The sequence below is a fragment of the Manacus candei genome, unplaced genomic scaffold (assembly GCF_025592945.1).
Source record: "Manacus candei isolate 608988 ecotype Guabito, Panama unplaced genomic scaffold, ASM2559294v1 h1tg000008l, whole genome shotgun sequence".
Classification (NCBI taxonomy): domain Eukaryota; kingdom Metazoa; phylum Chordata; class Aves; order Passeriformes; family Pipridae; genus Manacus; species Manacus candei.
In genome coordinates, this window is record NW_026138056.1 from 3,239,867 (window position 1) to 3,256,957 (window position 17,091).

The 17,091-nt window shown below is 36.7% G+C and overlaps 1 protein-coding gene across 1 annotated transcript in view; it reads right to left on the bottom strand.

The window, feature by feature from the left end:
- LOC127463661 (cadherin-7) overlaps positions 1-17,091 on the bottom strand; it is an 86,710-nt gene that overhangs the window by 22,303 nt on the left and 47,316 nt on the right. The window contains exons 4-6 of the mRNA XM_051773396.1: positions 16,080-16,199; positions 13,337-13,504; positions 11,926-12,113 (exon numbers count right to left, since the gene is read on the bottom strand). Coding sequence (XP_051629356.1) covers positions 11,926-12,113; positions 13,337-13,504; positions 16,080-16,199 — 476 coding nt within the window. The remainder of the gene's footprint in view (positions 1-11,925; positions 12,114-13,336; positions 13,505-16,079; positions 16,200-17,091) is intronic.

Here is a 17,091-nt window from a genome sequence, read left to right on the forward strand (position 1 = left end):
GGTGCTGGGTTATACATTTGGGTTTTGTGGGTTAAAACCAATTGTTTGTCTGTATAATCGCACCTATTGCATTATTTTATTAAATTGTTATTCTGACTTATAATCTCTCTTTTGAGTTGGGTTCATTTTCCCTGCCGGTTTACCTTTAAACCAGCAAAAAATTACAGTTTCTTTTCAAATAAATACTGCATTAGAATCAAAAATTACCCTAAAACTAGAGAGATATCTGCAACCTGGAGGACAGTCTCATAAAGAAGATTATTTTAGAGGCAAAAAATCATGTTGGCTCATAAGCAATTACTGAAAGAAAGCATCAAGTTAATATTACAACCATTTACCCCATATCTATAGTCTTAGTTTGTCAGCTTGCACCAACATTCAGCTAACTATTCCTTTTCAATTCCAAGTTTAATCATTAAGAACAATAGCGAAAGACCCAAACACTTCTAAAACTGCAGTCTGGTTACTCAACTATAATTCCAAGTCTATAAAACAGATTAAAAATGTTTTTCTGCAGTTCTGCTACTGAATACATCAGAGGGATCTGAGATGTGCTTGCAAATTAATCTGCCAGCATCTGCAAAACATTCCAGTATTCACTCAAAGGAGCAGCAGAGGTGAAACACACATCTGTTGACCTACAAGGACCTACATTCTCCATCAAGTTACAGTAGGATAAATCCCAAATGAGCATCCTAAAGTCAGAGATTATGCTGATGCTATAATACAGCTGTAAACAGTCTAGATTTAAATATGAAAAATGAACTGCAGCACATCATACTCAGAAAGGCACTGAACTTTTACAAACTCTGTGTGGCAGCAAAAGGCTTCTCTGAATGGGAATACATGTGATCCTCACATTATGCAAGTGCTTACTTCTTGCATTGAATCACATCTGTAGTATCCATAGCTCTCTAAAACAGATATGCCACAAAAGAAAGTTTGTCTGGATACTGGTCACTATACTGGATACAATTAGTATTTAATACTAAAGTGTGTTTAATATTTTTTTATTTTCACTCTGGTTTGTATTTAAAGTACAATATATATGTTATGAAACAAACCCCATTGCCATAATGCAAATGTAATGTGATGTTAGGATGATGAAAAATGTCTCAGAAACTATATTCTATAGTGATAACAATTGATAACTGATATGACCAGACGAGCAGCGAGGTTAAAGAGAAGACAACCAAGCACACAAATATCTTAAGACTCCACGTTTTCCCATAAAAGCAAACTATTAACTAAAGAAATGATAACCTGAAAAATGTCAAAGACAAAAGGCCAATATTTGTTGAATTAAAAAAGAAACCACTCATGCCTCAAAAAACCCCCAAACCACCAAGCCTTTAGCAAATAGTATATTTTCAGTCAGAATGTACAAAAGTATGTAGTGGAGAAGGGAAAGCTAATTTATTCTCATTAATCAGTGATATCTGTTGAAATTGAGTGATTGAGATTACAGTGATACGTAATTAAATACATGGAAATACATCCTGAGACTGCAGACAAGATATCTCCTTCTGATATACTAATGTCAACAGCACAGTCATTCTAAGTAAAAAAGAATAAGAAAATTCTGTTTTGATAGACAAAGTCATACAGCACAATATAGGTAGCTGGACAAATTATATAACTTCTAATTTTCATAGACAAGCAAAATAATGAAGAAATATTATTTTACTTAATTTTAAGATACTTCTATGTTTCTATAATGATTAAAGAAGACTAAATTAGAACTTTATTAACTGAAATAATAAAAATGTAGTTTTTATGTGAATGTTTATCATGAGGGCTGAGATGCACTTTTAAATAATCATATTTCATTCTTGTAATAAAAAAAGAGAACACTCTTCATTTGACTGGATTACAGGAGTTTTAGACTAGTAGGGAATACATGAAAAATACAATTTGATTAGAAAAGTATTTCCTCACAGAGAAGGATGCAAAACTATTAATGGTGTAGATTCATATTCTAAATAGCCTTCCTTAATAAGAGCAGGTTTAATCTTAAACTTAGCTGTATACATCTAAGAAATACACCATGATGTCCTTAGTGTGATTGTACCAAAATTCTTCCAGGAAAAAAATCAGCTGGTCTAGTTATGAATGCCTGTTTTTCACCAGTCATTAGTGATGGAGTATCAGTAATTGGAAGAAGTAAACATCTGCTCTCAGCAACATGTATCCTGCCCTAGGATTTACTCAGATATCTTCTGGTACCCAATGCTGCTGACAGTATCCAAAAACTATAAGGATCCTTGTTAATGAAACATGAATAAAGAAATTAAAAAATTCTAACTTATGTACATACACAGTGGAGAACAGCTGGTGTTTAGAAAAAGGTAAGTATGGATTGGCAAAGGAATTTTACAATATCTAGTGTTATTGTGTTATGCAGTGGCAGTGATGTTATTTTACTTCAGTTCTTTGTAGCAGAGCCTGTCTCTTGTGGGGTGTGGCAATGTCTACAAAACCTACAGTCATCATCTTCAATCTATTTCTACAAGATACACAATCTCAGATCCTGTGATGAATACAGAGGTATCAGGTTTTAAGGTAGAATATACTCTGGAAAACAAACAGAACCCCTAAGGTATGATTAATATGCAAGAGCTCTTGACCTGGTGGAAATGTTTCAACATTTCTTACACAATATAATTAAGACATTACACGCTACAAACACTAATGAAAGACTGAGAAAATGAACTGAAAAGATTTTTAATTCTTCTTATCTAATTATCACTGACATCTGTTAACAGACAGCACTATTTAACTGGTCTTCGGATCATGCCTTTATTATTTCCTGCTATAAAAAAAGGCACAGGATTCCAATAATGGAACACCAGCTTAACTGACTACAAATCACTACATCAGTGCTGAAGGTTAAATGGACGATGTATACTTTAGTCCTTCAGTACAGTGAATAGAGCTTGACAGCTTCATTAATATCTGTGCATTAATATTATCTGATTGGATCTTGTGCAGGATCCATTAATCTTTCCTTTTGTGAACTCTGTTGGTTTTATTAGTTTTTCCTTTTAAGAGGTAAGAATTTTATACTCTCTAAAGAAAATTACAAAACAAGTCTTCTATATTACAGAGGCTGAATATGAAGTTACAACTCATGGAAAGCTCATTTTTGTAATTTTCATTTTTATTTAATGGTAACTTTGTAATAAGGTACTTTTTAGGGGTGAAAATCCCATTTTTAAACTCAGTTGAGGTTTTATATTGAAAACTGCAGTACATCAAACAAATGCACACCATCTCTCAAAGGAATCATGGAAACCTCATGTTCTTACATTGTAAACTCTGATACAGAATTGAAAGAAAAATTTCCAGCAGGAAAAAATGTTAACAGTAATGGAAAGATAGCTTTTCACTCAAAAGCTTATGCACAAACCCTCTCCCCTCCCATTTTATAATTGCCAGTATTGCTTTTAGAATGAACTCAGGTTTTAAAATAATCTCTTAGCAGTCACTGTCTATCAGAAAGTACTTCGCAACGCTATTTTCACATCTTTTCCTTTAACATTCAAATTGGTTGGTGATATTGGTGGTTGGGCTGTGCACTGGGGGGGAGAAATGAAGGCAAAGTGAGCAAGAACTGTACCATGGGAAATCTTAATGCTTGTCACTTGTTGGAGCAAGACATTACATTCCTCTCTCTACAGAGTCTTCAGGCTTTTTTTGATCTTTTTTTTCCTCTTAAGTCCACTAAAATCTCTCCATAGACTTCCAAATGACTTGAATCAGATTTCATAACATTTCAAAAAGTCACATATGATACATAAAATAAAAATATATCTTACAACCTATTTTATTACTAAATTACCATTGCTACTTTAAGCACCAAGTATTTGATAAAGTTGTAGGTGGATAAAGAGCATCAGGTTTTTTATCTTAAGATGCTTTGCTACTAAGTTATTTCTATTACTGAAGTCTAACCATAGCCTGCAACTTTGCGAATAAAGGGAAATCTGTACTTATATGACGCCCTTTTTAGTATACTATTCTTAGGAACAGTGCTTTGGAAAACACAGAAAATAAGGTTTTGTGTATGCAGTTTGCTTAGAAAGTGAAACCAAGACTCCATTCATGTGTATTACGATCAGAATTCTGTGAACAGTCAAATTCACTTCAAAATTGTACACACGTAGGTTTGCATGGATACTTCAGAATTTGTTGTATTAAATGACTGAATCATCATTCACTTCCATAAATGTTTCTTCAATTCTAAGATTGCTACTGCAGAGACAAATCTGACACATTTTTTAAAACTCCAATATATGCAGAAAAATTACACATTTTCTCCAAACAGCCTCACCACTGTGAAATCGAGCTATGCAAATCATGTGAGTCCTTTACTAGCAGAGCACTGATAGCAGAGTGTAAATTACAAATGAAACCACAGGAAGGAATTGATCCTACTCTACAGATGGAGAACTGAGTCACAGTGTGAACCGAGAAAAAATTTTCAAACACTTCTAAGAAATACAAATGCCCGATTCCTTTTCAAAACCTGTACAATACTTCTTTTGGGATATTTTGTTTCTTGATCTTTTTCTGCAAAGGTCATTTAAGATGGATATTTTCCTTAATCAAGCTTGAAGGTAACTTACACATCTAGTTTAGTTTAACTTCTGAATTGGCAGACCATGGCTTTGACAGGTGCACTGTTCGCTGGGTTCAAAACTGGCTGGCTCATCAGGCCCAGACAGTGGCAGTGAATGGTGCTACATCCACTGGGTCTCCAGTCACTAGTGGAGTTCCCCAGGGCTTGGTGTTGTGACCAATCCTGTTTAATACCTTTATAAATAATTTGGATGAGGAGATCGAATGCACCCACAGTAAGTTCATGGATGACACTAAGTTGGGTGGCAGTGTTGATCTACTGGAGGGTAAGACAACTCTGCAGAGGGACCTGGACAGGGTGGATCAGTGGGTTGAGGTCAATTGTATGAGGTTCAACAAAGCTGAGTCCTGCACTTGGGTCACAACAACCCCATGCAGCACTACAAGCTTGGGAAAGAATGGCTGGAAAGTGGTCTGGCTTTCCCAAAAATGACCTGGGGTGCTGGTTGACAGCCAGCTGAACATGATCCAGCAGTGTGTACAGGTGACCTAGAAGGTCACCTGGAGTGGCATTCTGGCTTGTGAAAACAGCGTGGCCAGCAGGACCAGGGAAGGGATTGCTGATTGCTCCCCTTTACTCACCACAGGGGTCTGCACCTCAAGTACTGTGCTCAATTTTGGGCATCTCACTATAAGAAAAACATTGAGGTGTTCTCTGGAGCATGTCCAGAGAATGGCAATGGAGTTGGTGAATGGTCTAGAGAGTAAGTCATATGAGTACTGGCTAAAGGAGTGGCTGGGGTTGTTCAACCAGGAGAAAAGGAGGCTCAGAGGAGAACTTATCGTTCTCTACAACTACCACAACCTTGTGCCAAGAGAGATTCAGGCTGGACATCATGAAAAGGCTGAGGTTTGACATCATCATCACTGAAAGGGTGGTTAAGCATTGAAACAGGCTGCCCAGGGAGGCTGTAGAGTCACGATCCCTGGAGATGTTCAAGAAACAACTGGATGTGGCACTAGCTGACATGGCTGTGTTTGGTCAAAGGCTGGACTTGATGATCTTCCCAAGGTTAAGGTCTTTTCCAACCTTAATTATTCTAATGTATGATCTCTATTCTATTCTATTCTGTTCTATTCTGTGATTCATTACAGAGACTGCCTACAGTTTGGAGAATAGCCAAACTCTCACATTATTTCCAACATCAGAATTGTAGCACAAAGTTTGAGAAGATGGCATCTTTAGACTGCTCTGTAAAGGATAAAAATAGAGTTTTCCTCTGTTTCATCTGACAAGTGAAAATTTTTCATTTATTTATTAGTATTTTTAACAAAAGAGAAAGTGGGTAAATAAAAAATGGGAAGACTTCCACAGGAACTTGAAACTACTGGGTAACAAATTGTTTGAATATAGTAGGTTACAGGAAAAAAAAACATTAGCTTTCCCACCACTTTCCCACTCTTCCTTTAAGCTGAAAATATCTCTTATGGGTTCCATTCACTTGTTTATACCAAATTCTGAAGAAAGAAGAAGAAAGACAAGGAAGAAGAAACACAAAGTTTGTCTTCTAGCATTTTTTTATATCCTACTGCACCTTGGAAATAGAGAATAGCATATTAAAAACAACTTAAACCCTTTTATATATTGTCCTAGACACATGCTGGATACATTTTTTTGCATATGAATTCAGTTCATGCATTGCAGAAGAGGGTAGGTTTTGGTTTTTAGTGCAACTAACCAAGTAAATGGTTCAGTAGTGTTTCTGTCATTAGGTGAACTTCTAGTTTCGCTGATCTCACAAAATAAAAATTCTACCCAGACATAACCTGCTGTTATTATATAAGTCATAAATTCACGAAAAAATTAGCCCTTGTCCCAAGTATTTTGAAAAAGTTGTATGGGTTTGTTTCTTTGGGAGTTTTATTGTTGTTTTGTTTAGTTTAGAGTGAACTTGAGCAACTTCCTGGAATATGTGAATTTCACATCTCATTCATTTTATCCTAATTCAAAAATCATAACCAGGACAAAAGGAAGTAAGGTGTGATGACCATATGAAAAACAATATAGCAGCAAACACTGTAATGATACAGCATGCATGCTTCTTCGTTGTGCTGCATAAAATAGTACAATCCAATTCTTTACTCCTTGGAAGGATAAAGATCAAGGAGAAAAACACACAGAGAAAGCATTCCTCCCTTGTCTGATTCCATGTGGTCAAGGGAGTTATTGCAAGAGTACCAGACTACAATCAAAAAGTTACTTTGAACTGAGGTTTAGATCAGTAGCTAATATATACTGACACTAGGTAAGAACAGTACTAGCATGTTGAGGAACCTGGAATCCCCAGTCCTTTCATGGCTATAAAAACTATGAGCAGAACTACCAGTACTATCCAGAAAACAACACTGTAGAAAACAACACTTTTCTCAAAGTGTTGAGAAAAACCCATTCTCAATAGACTGTGCAAGCCAAAGAGATATCTGGATTTAGCAATGCAGAAGAGATATAAATAAGGAAAGAATACTCTCCATATATTTCTGTGAATATCACTGTGTAGTAGTTTGGTCTAGGCCTTCCTTGGTGACCAGTTTGTAACCAAGGAAGGGTCCAGATTTACCCAGTATTCCCTACGATTTTTAGGTAAGCCAGGCTATAAGAAGAAAGAAGGAGAGGCCTTCGCTCTCTTTCCATCCGGCGGCTTGGAGGTGCAGGTTCCCTGCTGTTGAGTCTGCCGTGTTGGGGAGCGAGGCCTGGTAAGGCCTTGCCGACCTTGGGAGACGGAGGTTGCCAGCGATTGTTCCAGAGCGACTTTCGGTTGTCCCAAGGAGAGTAGTGAGATATTTCTTTGCTAACTCTTTTAGTTGCTAGATATTGGGCTACTAATTGAGATATATATATATATTTGATTTTGGTTTTGTTCCTTTTCCCTTCCCCCTTCCCGTTCCCTTGTGAAATTGTATATATATTTCAATTGTATATAACTGTAACATAAGTGTAAATATATTTATATATATACTGCTTTAGCTGTCTCTCTCGTTTCAGTTTTTCTTGATTGTTTTTCTCCCTCTTCTCCCTGAGGTTTTGGGGGTAAGGTTGTGGTAAGGTTTGGCAGGGAGCCAACTTCCAACCATATCACCCTGTTAGAGTAAAATCACAATTTTTTTTTTCTGCTGACTTTCGATGTTTTGAAGTCTCTGTGTCATAGGGTGCAGAGAAGAAATGTGTTTATACGTGCATAGAAAACAATCCAAACCAACCCAAAAATTAAACACACCCAAATCTTATTCACCAATTTTGTCACCTTTCAAACCAATATATGTGCAAGTCCATCATACACAAGTAATCTTGAGATATACTTAATCATGTAACATTTTTATATTTCTAATGTCACGAAACCTGGTATCTCTCTGTTTAAAACCAAATAACTTTCCTACAATTTTTGCTCATTCTTGGGTATTTTCTTTCATATTCCATCCACTTGGAGCATAAAAAACCTGCTTTGCTCAGTGAATTCTTAAATATCACTTCTCACAATTTTTTTTCTTTCTTACAAAAACTCTTTTTATTTAATACTTCTTATGTGTTAAAAGAAGTGTTAGTTTTTAGTGAGGAAGTCAACTTTTCAAAAGCGATTATCCTTCTAAAAGCAGAATGAAAAATCCTCAGTTCATGTGGAACTCGGATAACCAGGTGCCAAACTTTATCCACAACACCCAGCACAAAAATGAATGGAGCAGTGCTTTCAGCTGCTCACAGTTAACTGCTGGTGATTTTCATGCCCAGCCTGCTGAGCTTTATGTACAATTGCAGCAAAAGTATGCAAAGCTAGCGCATCCATTTGCATTTAGAACCAAAGCGTGCCTTTTCAGAAGTCTTTGCCTTGGCATTTTACTGCTTGATGTGTACACAGACATGTCATCTGAGCATATAAATACAAGTTGAAAAGGATGGGCATGCATTTTGAGGCTGAGCTGTTTCTCAATACCTCAGCTAATTTCAGGGCATGAAAAGGAGAGAGGTAATTGCACTCATAGGAGTACAGAACATCATGTGCTGGACAGTAAAATGTTTAGGCAGATTTCAGGCTACAGACTTAATTTCTTCCCTGATTTACTACCAACGAGCACACATTACCATGCAGGGATAACCCTTGCCTGGCTCCATAGTGATCTGGCAGGTAAGACTCCGTAGTTGAAGCCCATTTAACCTGCATACACTGTTATTAATGGTCTTCTGTGTATTTGTTCTCCAGAGAAGAACAAGTTGCCCGGTAGCCACCGTGCTTGAGCTCTTCACTTACTACTCTCCTAGACAATATTTTCTGTGGGGTTGGCAGGGAGGGTCCTTCAGCCCTGGGCAAGACACTCAGTTCTCTGGAGTCAAAATGAAGAGCTAAGGACATCCAAAGGTTTGAGAGGTGCCCCTCAGCATGAGGACTTGCTTTTGGGTATGGCAGAGTGTATTGAGTCTGGATGCAGTGCAGTTAATTTTCCACACAGCAGCCCCCCACAGTGCTGCACTTTGTATTGGTAGCTGGGAAGGTGTTGACAACACACCAGTTTTTTGGCCACTGCCAAGCAGCGCTGGCACAGCACCAGCACTGTCTCTCCAACATTCCCCACACACACCATCGTGGGAGGATAAACAGTCAGGACAACTGATCCAAACTGACCAAAGGGATATTCCATGCCATAGGCTGTCTGCTCAGATATAAAAGCTAAGGGAAATGAGGGGGGGGAGGGAAGGGGCATTCATTATTTACAGCATTTGCCTTCTGAAGCAACTGATACACGAAGTGAAGCCCTACTTCCCTGTAAGTAGCTGGACATCACCGTAAGGAATAAGATCTTCTGTATTTTTTCCCTTGTTTGGTGTGCATGTGACCTTCACTTTTGCTTTTGTAAACTGCCCTTATCTTGACCCACAATGTTTTTTCCACCTTATTTTCTACCCCCTCCTCCCCAAGTGGGGCATGATAGAGTGACTGGGTGGGTACCTAGCACCCAGCCAAGGTCAATCCACTGCACAGAGTAAAGTGAATTAATAATATCAGGAAAATTGGTGAAAAGTTCTAATGATGGACAGAAAAAAATCTCAATTCTTATGTCAAAATATAGCAGCATCTAGGTTTAAAGATTATTAACAAAATGGATCATTTCATCAGGTCAACAATTTTTAACCTTTTTAATGTAGTTCAATAGCTATTTCACAGAGCATTTCTTAGGACAAATGTTCAGTACTGAAAAGTCCAGTTCGGCTCCCCAGCTAAAGTTATTACAGAAATAATAAATGGCAATTATTTGGTCCACTGTACAGCACTGCAATCAGGATGTGCCAGGAACAAACACCATGACTACAAAAGTATACTAAAAATTAAAGTGAACTCACCAGTTCTCAAATTAGATCACTGACGACCCTAACTGATTCAGTGTTGGTTACTGAGGCACTAGTAAATGCTCTCCCTCTAGGATAGGCAAATTTCTCTCAAATCTTTGGTCAAAAATCTTAAATGAGCAAACTGAAGATGCCACATTGAATTTGGCTGTTGAATAGAGACTAGATAACTTTTCATCACTTGTAGTTCAAACATACAAGTTTGAAATACAAAAGGTAGTACAGTTTGCAAGAAGCCTAAGATGGGTGTTTTTGCCTTGAAAAAAGATAATTCACATTACACATATTAGAGCCTGATCTAATATGCATGTTCACGATGCTGAACATACTCCATTTGTTGTGACGTGTGGATTCTTATTAGTTCTCAACAGTTATTAAAGGCATCAGAGAACTAGCCCATTGCTTTGCAACATCATGCAGTTTTAGCTTCTTTCAAAGGAGATATGTTACTGAAGTTTTGTTTTAGAAAGGAATTGATGCACCAGAGAAGGGGGAAAAAAACCCAATAAAACAAGACAAAAAATTCCATAATTGATAGGTGAAGGTTACAAAAATTAAAGAGTAAATAGGGAAGAAAAATTCATTACAGAATCATATCAAGTACAAAGGTTAAGTCCTCGTTTAGGAACATAATCACATATATTCTAAAACACCGAGTGATTCCCACATTTTAGGGGTATTAAATTGCTGAGGAATACATCCAGTACAGGCAGCTAGGATGGTGGCAGCTGCAGATTTAGCTCTAGGTGGCTGGAGCTCCGGGCAAGAGGCCGTGAAATGCGGACCCTTTGCAGAACAAAGGTCACAGGGGTCTGTGGCCCAACAGGGGACTGAACACTCAGAGACATGGCAGGGGCTTACTGGGCTTAGACTTGGGAGGGGATAAAAGCCCAGGCGTGCCTTTGTTCACAGTCCCTCCTCGGAGGCACCAGCTCGAGCTGCTATTTTGTTACTGTTATTGCACCAAAATGAAATCATTTTAAGGATCTGGATGCCTGACACACTGCTATAGGAAACCTGGGGTCGAGCTAATAAGGAAACCCGGTCTGACTGTGTGAGCATGGGGTGTGTAGCTGTGAACGGGCTTTGGTCCCAGCTCAGGTGGTGCAAGTGTCATGGCCTGAGTGGCTCCTGGATGGCGAGACAGGGAATTTTCCTTAAAATTGCTCTACCAGAGTTTGTCCATAGATTTCGTATTGTCATTGCCAAGCACTCACACATTCAGAGTAGGAAATTATTTAAGAGATTCTTCTACAGTGTTGCATTTTTTTTCCTGTTTGCAAAAATTGAATTTTCTTGAAAAATATTTCAACACGTTTTTATTTTTTTAGAGGGTAGTCTAAAATGTGTTGCAGGAAGGTAAGAAAGCTGGTTTAATATTTTTATATAAACACAATTTTTCAATTTTAAAAGGTTACTTTTTTAACTGTACATACAGAGAACTATGAAGAAAAATATTTATTTAATTTTTTCAGTTTTTTAAAAATAATATTTTTAATAATATATGAACCTGTAAAACAACTATTTTCACTATTACATAATTTAAAAGTTAGATGTGGTTCTGAATAGAACCACATCAACCAAAGACAATTAGATAATTATTTTTAAAATTAATTTTGGGATATGTTTCTTCTTTGGAGCTTGCATTTTCACTGTGAAATATATTTTTGTATTTTCTCTTTAATACAAAGACAAATGAGACTAAAGCTTATATTCCCATCCAAATTCAGGCGCTTTAAAAAAATCCTCATCAAAAAATAAAAAGCACAATATTTTTCAATGTAACTCATTAAAACCCTCAAAATCATACAGTGGAGCCAAGATGAAATATACCAATGGAAAAAACCTTTACAGCAGACAAGACTCTTAAAAAGAAAAACCCATATTCTCATTACCTGCCCTCATCTTGCAGAGATCCAAATAGAATTGGTGGATAAAATCAGACTCACCTTCTGAATTGTTATGATTCCCTCTTGAGTGTCTTTGTCGACAGAAATTTTGAATACTCCCAAACCATCACCATCCACAATCTTATACTCCATTTCAGCGTTAGGTCCCACATCTGCATCTGCAGCTTTTATTCTGGCCACCACAGAAGCCACTGGCAAAGACTCTGGGACATTATATTGATATGATCCTGTGAAATTTAAAAATTTAGTGAATTCAGAGTCTTCTGGGGCTGAAGGCAAAAATCTAGCTTTCTTAAATTTACTTTCCTTTAAATCATGTGCCTGAATATTTACTCAGGCTACAAGAATATATGCTTCAGTTTTGAAACTGAATTGCCCTTTTTGCTAGGTTCTCTTTGTGACAGACTCTTCCTTAAGTACTAGAGGCATAATTTCTTCATGTGACAAGAGAGGTATAACATAAAGATGCAAAAATGATAATGCAGAGAATGTTTTACTTTGTTTTCTAAAGAAGAGGAAAGTAAACTAATATCAATATAAAATCTTATCATTTTATACCTGTGTATCTTGATTAGGTAGTTTGCAATCTGAACATCACTAGAAACTGATACATATTCATTTCTTTAACAGCAAGTGCATCAACTTGAAAATTGCAGCTTCTTTATTCAAGTACCAAATGATATATATGCTGTCAAAAGGGTATCTGAGTGCAGTCTGTAGCCAATAACACCCTCACCTTCAAAAATAACTTCACTTATTCTCTTATTATTTCAAGCAGTTGGTGGCTTGAAATAGCAGGAAATCTATTACGTACAGATCTATTTTTTCATTTTTGGAGGTGAGGCTCGAGTTGATGTGAATATATTCCTCACATTATTTTAATTCTACTTTAAGAATTATGGTTTTTTTATTTAAAAAAAGAACCCTAGACAGAATGCTATGAATAAACTGTGCTCTTCAGATTTGAGCATACAACTGTGTGCTCCTTTCTTTGGTTAGGAGGAGAGACACCTTGGTCAAAGAAAGCAAATAGAGGGAAGGTGACTTTCCAGCTCTTTTGTGATTAACTCTTTAGGAAACACTGTAAGCATATGAGAAATCCTGTTAAAATGTCAAAGGAATATGAAGGATTAAAAGTCAAATTAAAGAATCCTGAAGTCTAACTGGCAAGAGCTCAATATCGATTAAGATATCTATTTTTTGCTCTTCTTTTTCATAGAGAGGAATGTCCCTGCTGTACAGCACTTCTTTTCAACTGATCCGATACACATTAGGGAAAGAAAAAAGATGTAATAATGGTAATAATAATTATTATAACTTGTGGTCAGTGATTCTCAAAGTACTTAACATGGAAACTAAGCACTTTTTGTTTAGAAATAGCAAGGTGTGTAAAGAAAATAGCAATGTTCAGGAATAATATTACAAGTTATGTATTTACAAAGCAACTTACTGCGTGGAAAGCGGGGTGGGTTGTCATTAACATCAGTCAGGGTGACAGTTACAGATGTGGTCCCTGATAATCCACCATTCTGCCCTACCATGTCCTTTGCTTGAATAACTAACAGGTATTGGTCCTTGGCTTCTCTATCCATATTCGGAAGGGCAGTCTTGATAACACCTGCAGTAAGACAAGGTGTCAATGGCTGCACAAGCAAATATGCTACTGTGAAAGCTGAGTTTGCCTTTAGAAGGTAACAGCAGATCAATGATAGCAACAAGAGTGGAATGAATTAATTTCAACACTAATATCACAGGGTTTGACTAGGAGTCGAACTGACATACTATAAGCTTATTTTAAGCAGTCACCAAAACCCACCAGTTTTTATTTAGCACTAGATTCACTGCGTAATGATGTGCATAACTGTGTTTTCCAAATAACATCTCCCTGAACTAGACTTCATAATGTCTTGGGTAACACTCCCTTCCTTGGAAGATGCCCTTTTCTGTATTTGATTTCCTACTCTTTTAGAGTTAGGAAGAACAGAATATTCTGCATTAATTTTTAACATTCCAAGGTAAAGATTCATTTAATGATGTTTTGAATAGTCATTCACCACAATAACTCTTACTAATACTGATATCATGCCACACTTTGCAGATATATGAAATTGTCTTACTTTTCCATATATTTGATTTAACAATACCCACTTCTAAATCATTAGCATAATCAAGAGAATTTTTATTTATTAATGGAAATATTGTGATATCTGAAGTAGTTTTTGTTATATCCATTTGATGATCTGCACACGATTTGTAATTAATTGATTTGAAATGAAAACTGGAAGAAAATTCCATGTTTCATCCTTTCAGTTATGCTGATATAGAGCAAAAAATAAATATGCCCTCTCAAAATATGGTGATTTTATGAATATTTCATGCTCAGTACACAGTACAGCTGCTAACTCTGATTTCCAGAGAGGCAGCCGTTTACTCCACCAGCACTTAGTGTCAGCAGTGAAGGAAACATAAACAAACTAAATAAAGAAGAGGCACATTGGGACACATATCTCTTCATCTGCTATTTGTTGAATGTTTAGTTAGAGTTTTATTTCTTCCCTTACGAATGCAGGACTTGCCATTAATCACCTCTGTGTTGAAACATTTATGTCACAAGCAGAACTGTCTGGCATTATTTCACCCATTTTACAAGACATGTTAAAATACAATTAATATACAATTTCATAGAGTTATTGTTTCTACGTTGCTTTTCCTGGTCTGCTTGTTTTTCTATCACAGTTAAATTACCAGGCAATATTACCCAATCATTTGGAAGACAACTGTCAAGAACAAAGGAAATTGGAGTATTACATCAAAGAGAAATGTATGCAAACATTTCAGTCTGAATTCATCAAGATTTTGACTTAGCAGAAACTACCGTATTACTGTTCAAGGGCTGACTGCATTCACTGTGGCAATACACGTTGTACATACATATACATGGAGAGAGAAACAGAGAGAAAACCACTATAAATCATACTCATTGGAGGGAGAAAGGCAGTGCTATGTATACCTGCTGAGCATGGACCTGTTGCAATATGAAGATAACTATAGTACTTTTTTTCTGCAAACTTAGATGTTGCTAAATTGAGTGTGGCTTTTTGGTCATAGCATTGGGACACAGGTCTGATTCACATCAAAGACTATTTATAATAAAAAGGGTAAATACTTTTTTTTCTCTTTTGTCTCAATTTGGCTATTTCCAAAATGAAGATTGTAATTCTTCTCCTTGCTGGTGTAAGTGAAGGCTCAGGCACTAAACTGAATTAAGCAAAGCGAGAACCTATTTTCCTGTTTTATGAAATGATACAGCAGAATGGGCAATGTTTACTAAAGCAACAAAAGATTAAAAATTGCATCTTGTCGTGACTTAAAAATATTCAAAAAATTTCATGAAAATTGTAAAAGCAAAATTTTACCAGTAATTTATTTTGTAAGTGGCAGCAAAATGTGGTATCAGATAAAGATAGGAAGCACAGTGTTTTCTTCTTCAAATTAATATATAGATTCATTTCCCACAACAAAACTTCAGTTTAAAAAGTAGAATGAAGAGGTAATCGTGCCGTAAATCTGTTATGGAAATCTGACTTTGTGACATTTAGATATTTCTAAGACAAACATCTGCAAAAAACCTGTTCAATATGCTGACTCAGAAGAGACCCACAAGGATCATTAAGGCCAACTCTTAACCCTGCACAGGACTATCCCCAAGAGTCACACCATGTGCCTGAGAGTATTGTCCAAATGCTTCTTGAACTCTGTCAGTCTTGGTGCTGTGACCACTTCCCCAGGGAGCCTGTTCCAGTGCCTGACCACCCTCTGGGTGAAGAACCTCTTTCTAATATCCAACCCAAAACTCCCCTGGGAAAACTTCAGCCATTCCCTTCGGTCCTGTCACTGGTCACCACAGTTCACAGTATCTTGAAATTTTCATTGATCAGAGAGATGGCAACAGGCAGCAGACCAGGCAGCTGGTAGATTGACAAGATAAGAAATTCCATTCCAGCAAAGTCTGTTTATTACATAGCTCAGATGTATGGTTTTCATAATCTATTCTAAAGAATAAGAGATTAAAAGATCAACAAAATCCAAATGTATTCAATTAACCAAGAGGTCATATTAGTAAGTTCCTAGCAAGTTTTAATGCACATTTTCTTTTTTCTAAGCATTTCTGCAAAGAGTTTATGGAAAGTTACCTGTTTTCGGCTCCACAGAGAAGTAAGGTTGTCCTTGCAATATACTGTAGACCACTCGAGCACTGTTGCCGTAAGTAGGATCATCCGCATCAGTGGCTGTCACTTGAACCACAGAGGTCCCTGTAAAATGTTCAAAGGACCATCATACATGAACTATCAAAAAATATGAACTTCAGTTACTCAATATGCTGTTCCAATATATATCTGGAACAGTGTGAGGTGGCTTTTTCACAACTGTTCATCATTTCCACGCTGACTCAGCTTGGTGTATAAAGTTCTCTTCGCAAACTAGTATTATCAGCTATTACAGAATTCCATCTTCCCAAATAATCTCAGCCTTTGACTCACAATAATAAAAAAAATCTCACCCAGGAGCTCCCCCTCTCTATCTCTGCCTTTGGTTGATGGAGGATATGAGAGCAATATTTCTGTAATGATGGTGATGCCTGAAATCTGTTTGAGTATGAAATATAGTAATAATTTCCCTTTTAAGAGAAGTCTGCATGCTGAAATTGTAATGAATCATTAGAAATTCAAACATACATACATATACATGTTTTATACATTTTGATAACTGTACACAAAATTAATGTTAGCCTACAAAATTATTTACTGTTTCATAAAGAGATGGATGAAGAGTTTCTGTTTCAGCTCAGAGAAAAACTGGTGAAAAGTCCTTTAAAAGGTACTAATTTCCTTCAATAATATGAAATACTTGAGTATCAGCTGTGGTAATAACCTAGTGCATAAAGATTCCTTAAGAAAGAAATGTCTCTATGTTGACAGGAATAAGAAAGCAAAATGTCTAACTGGCTAGCAAGTAGGGTATATTTTGTGAAAACCTCATTCTGCATCCAGTTTCTATTCATTATGTTCTCCACATCAGTTCCCATTTATTTTGTTCTATACAACAGCTTCCATGATGTATGCTGAGAGCAGAATAAAACAACACCTGGGAGCCAGGGCCTTGGCCATGGTCACCACCCTTTGATAGCCAGAAAGGATTATTTTT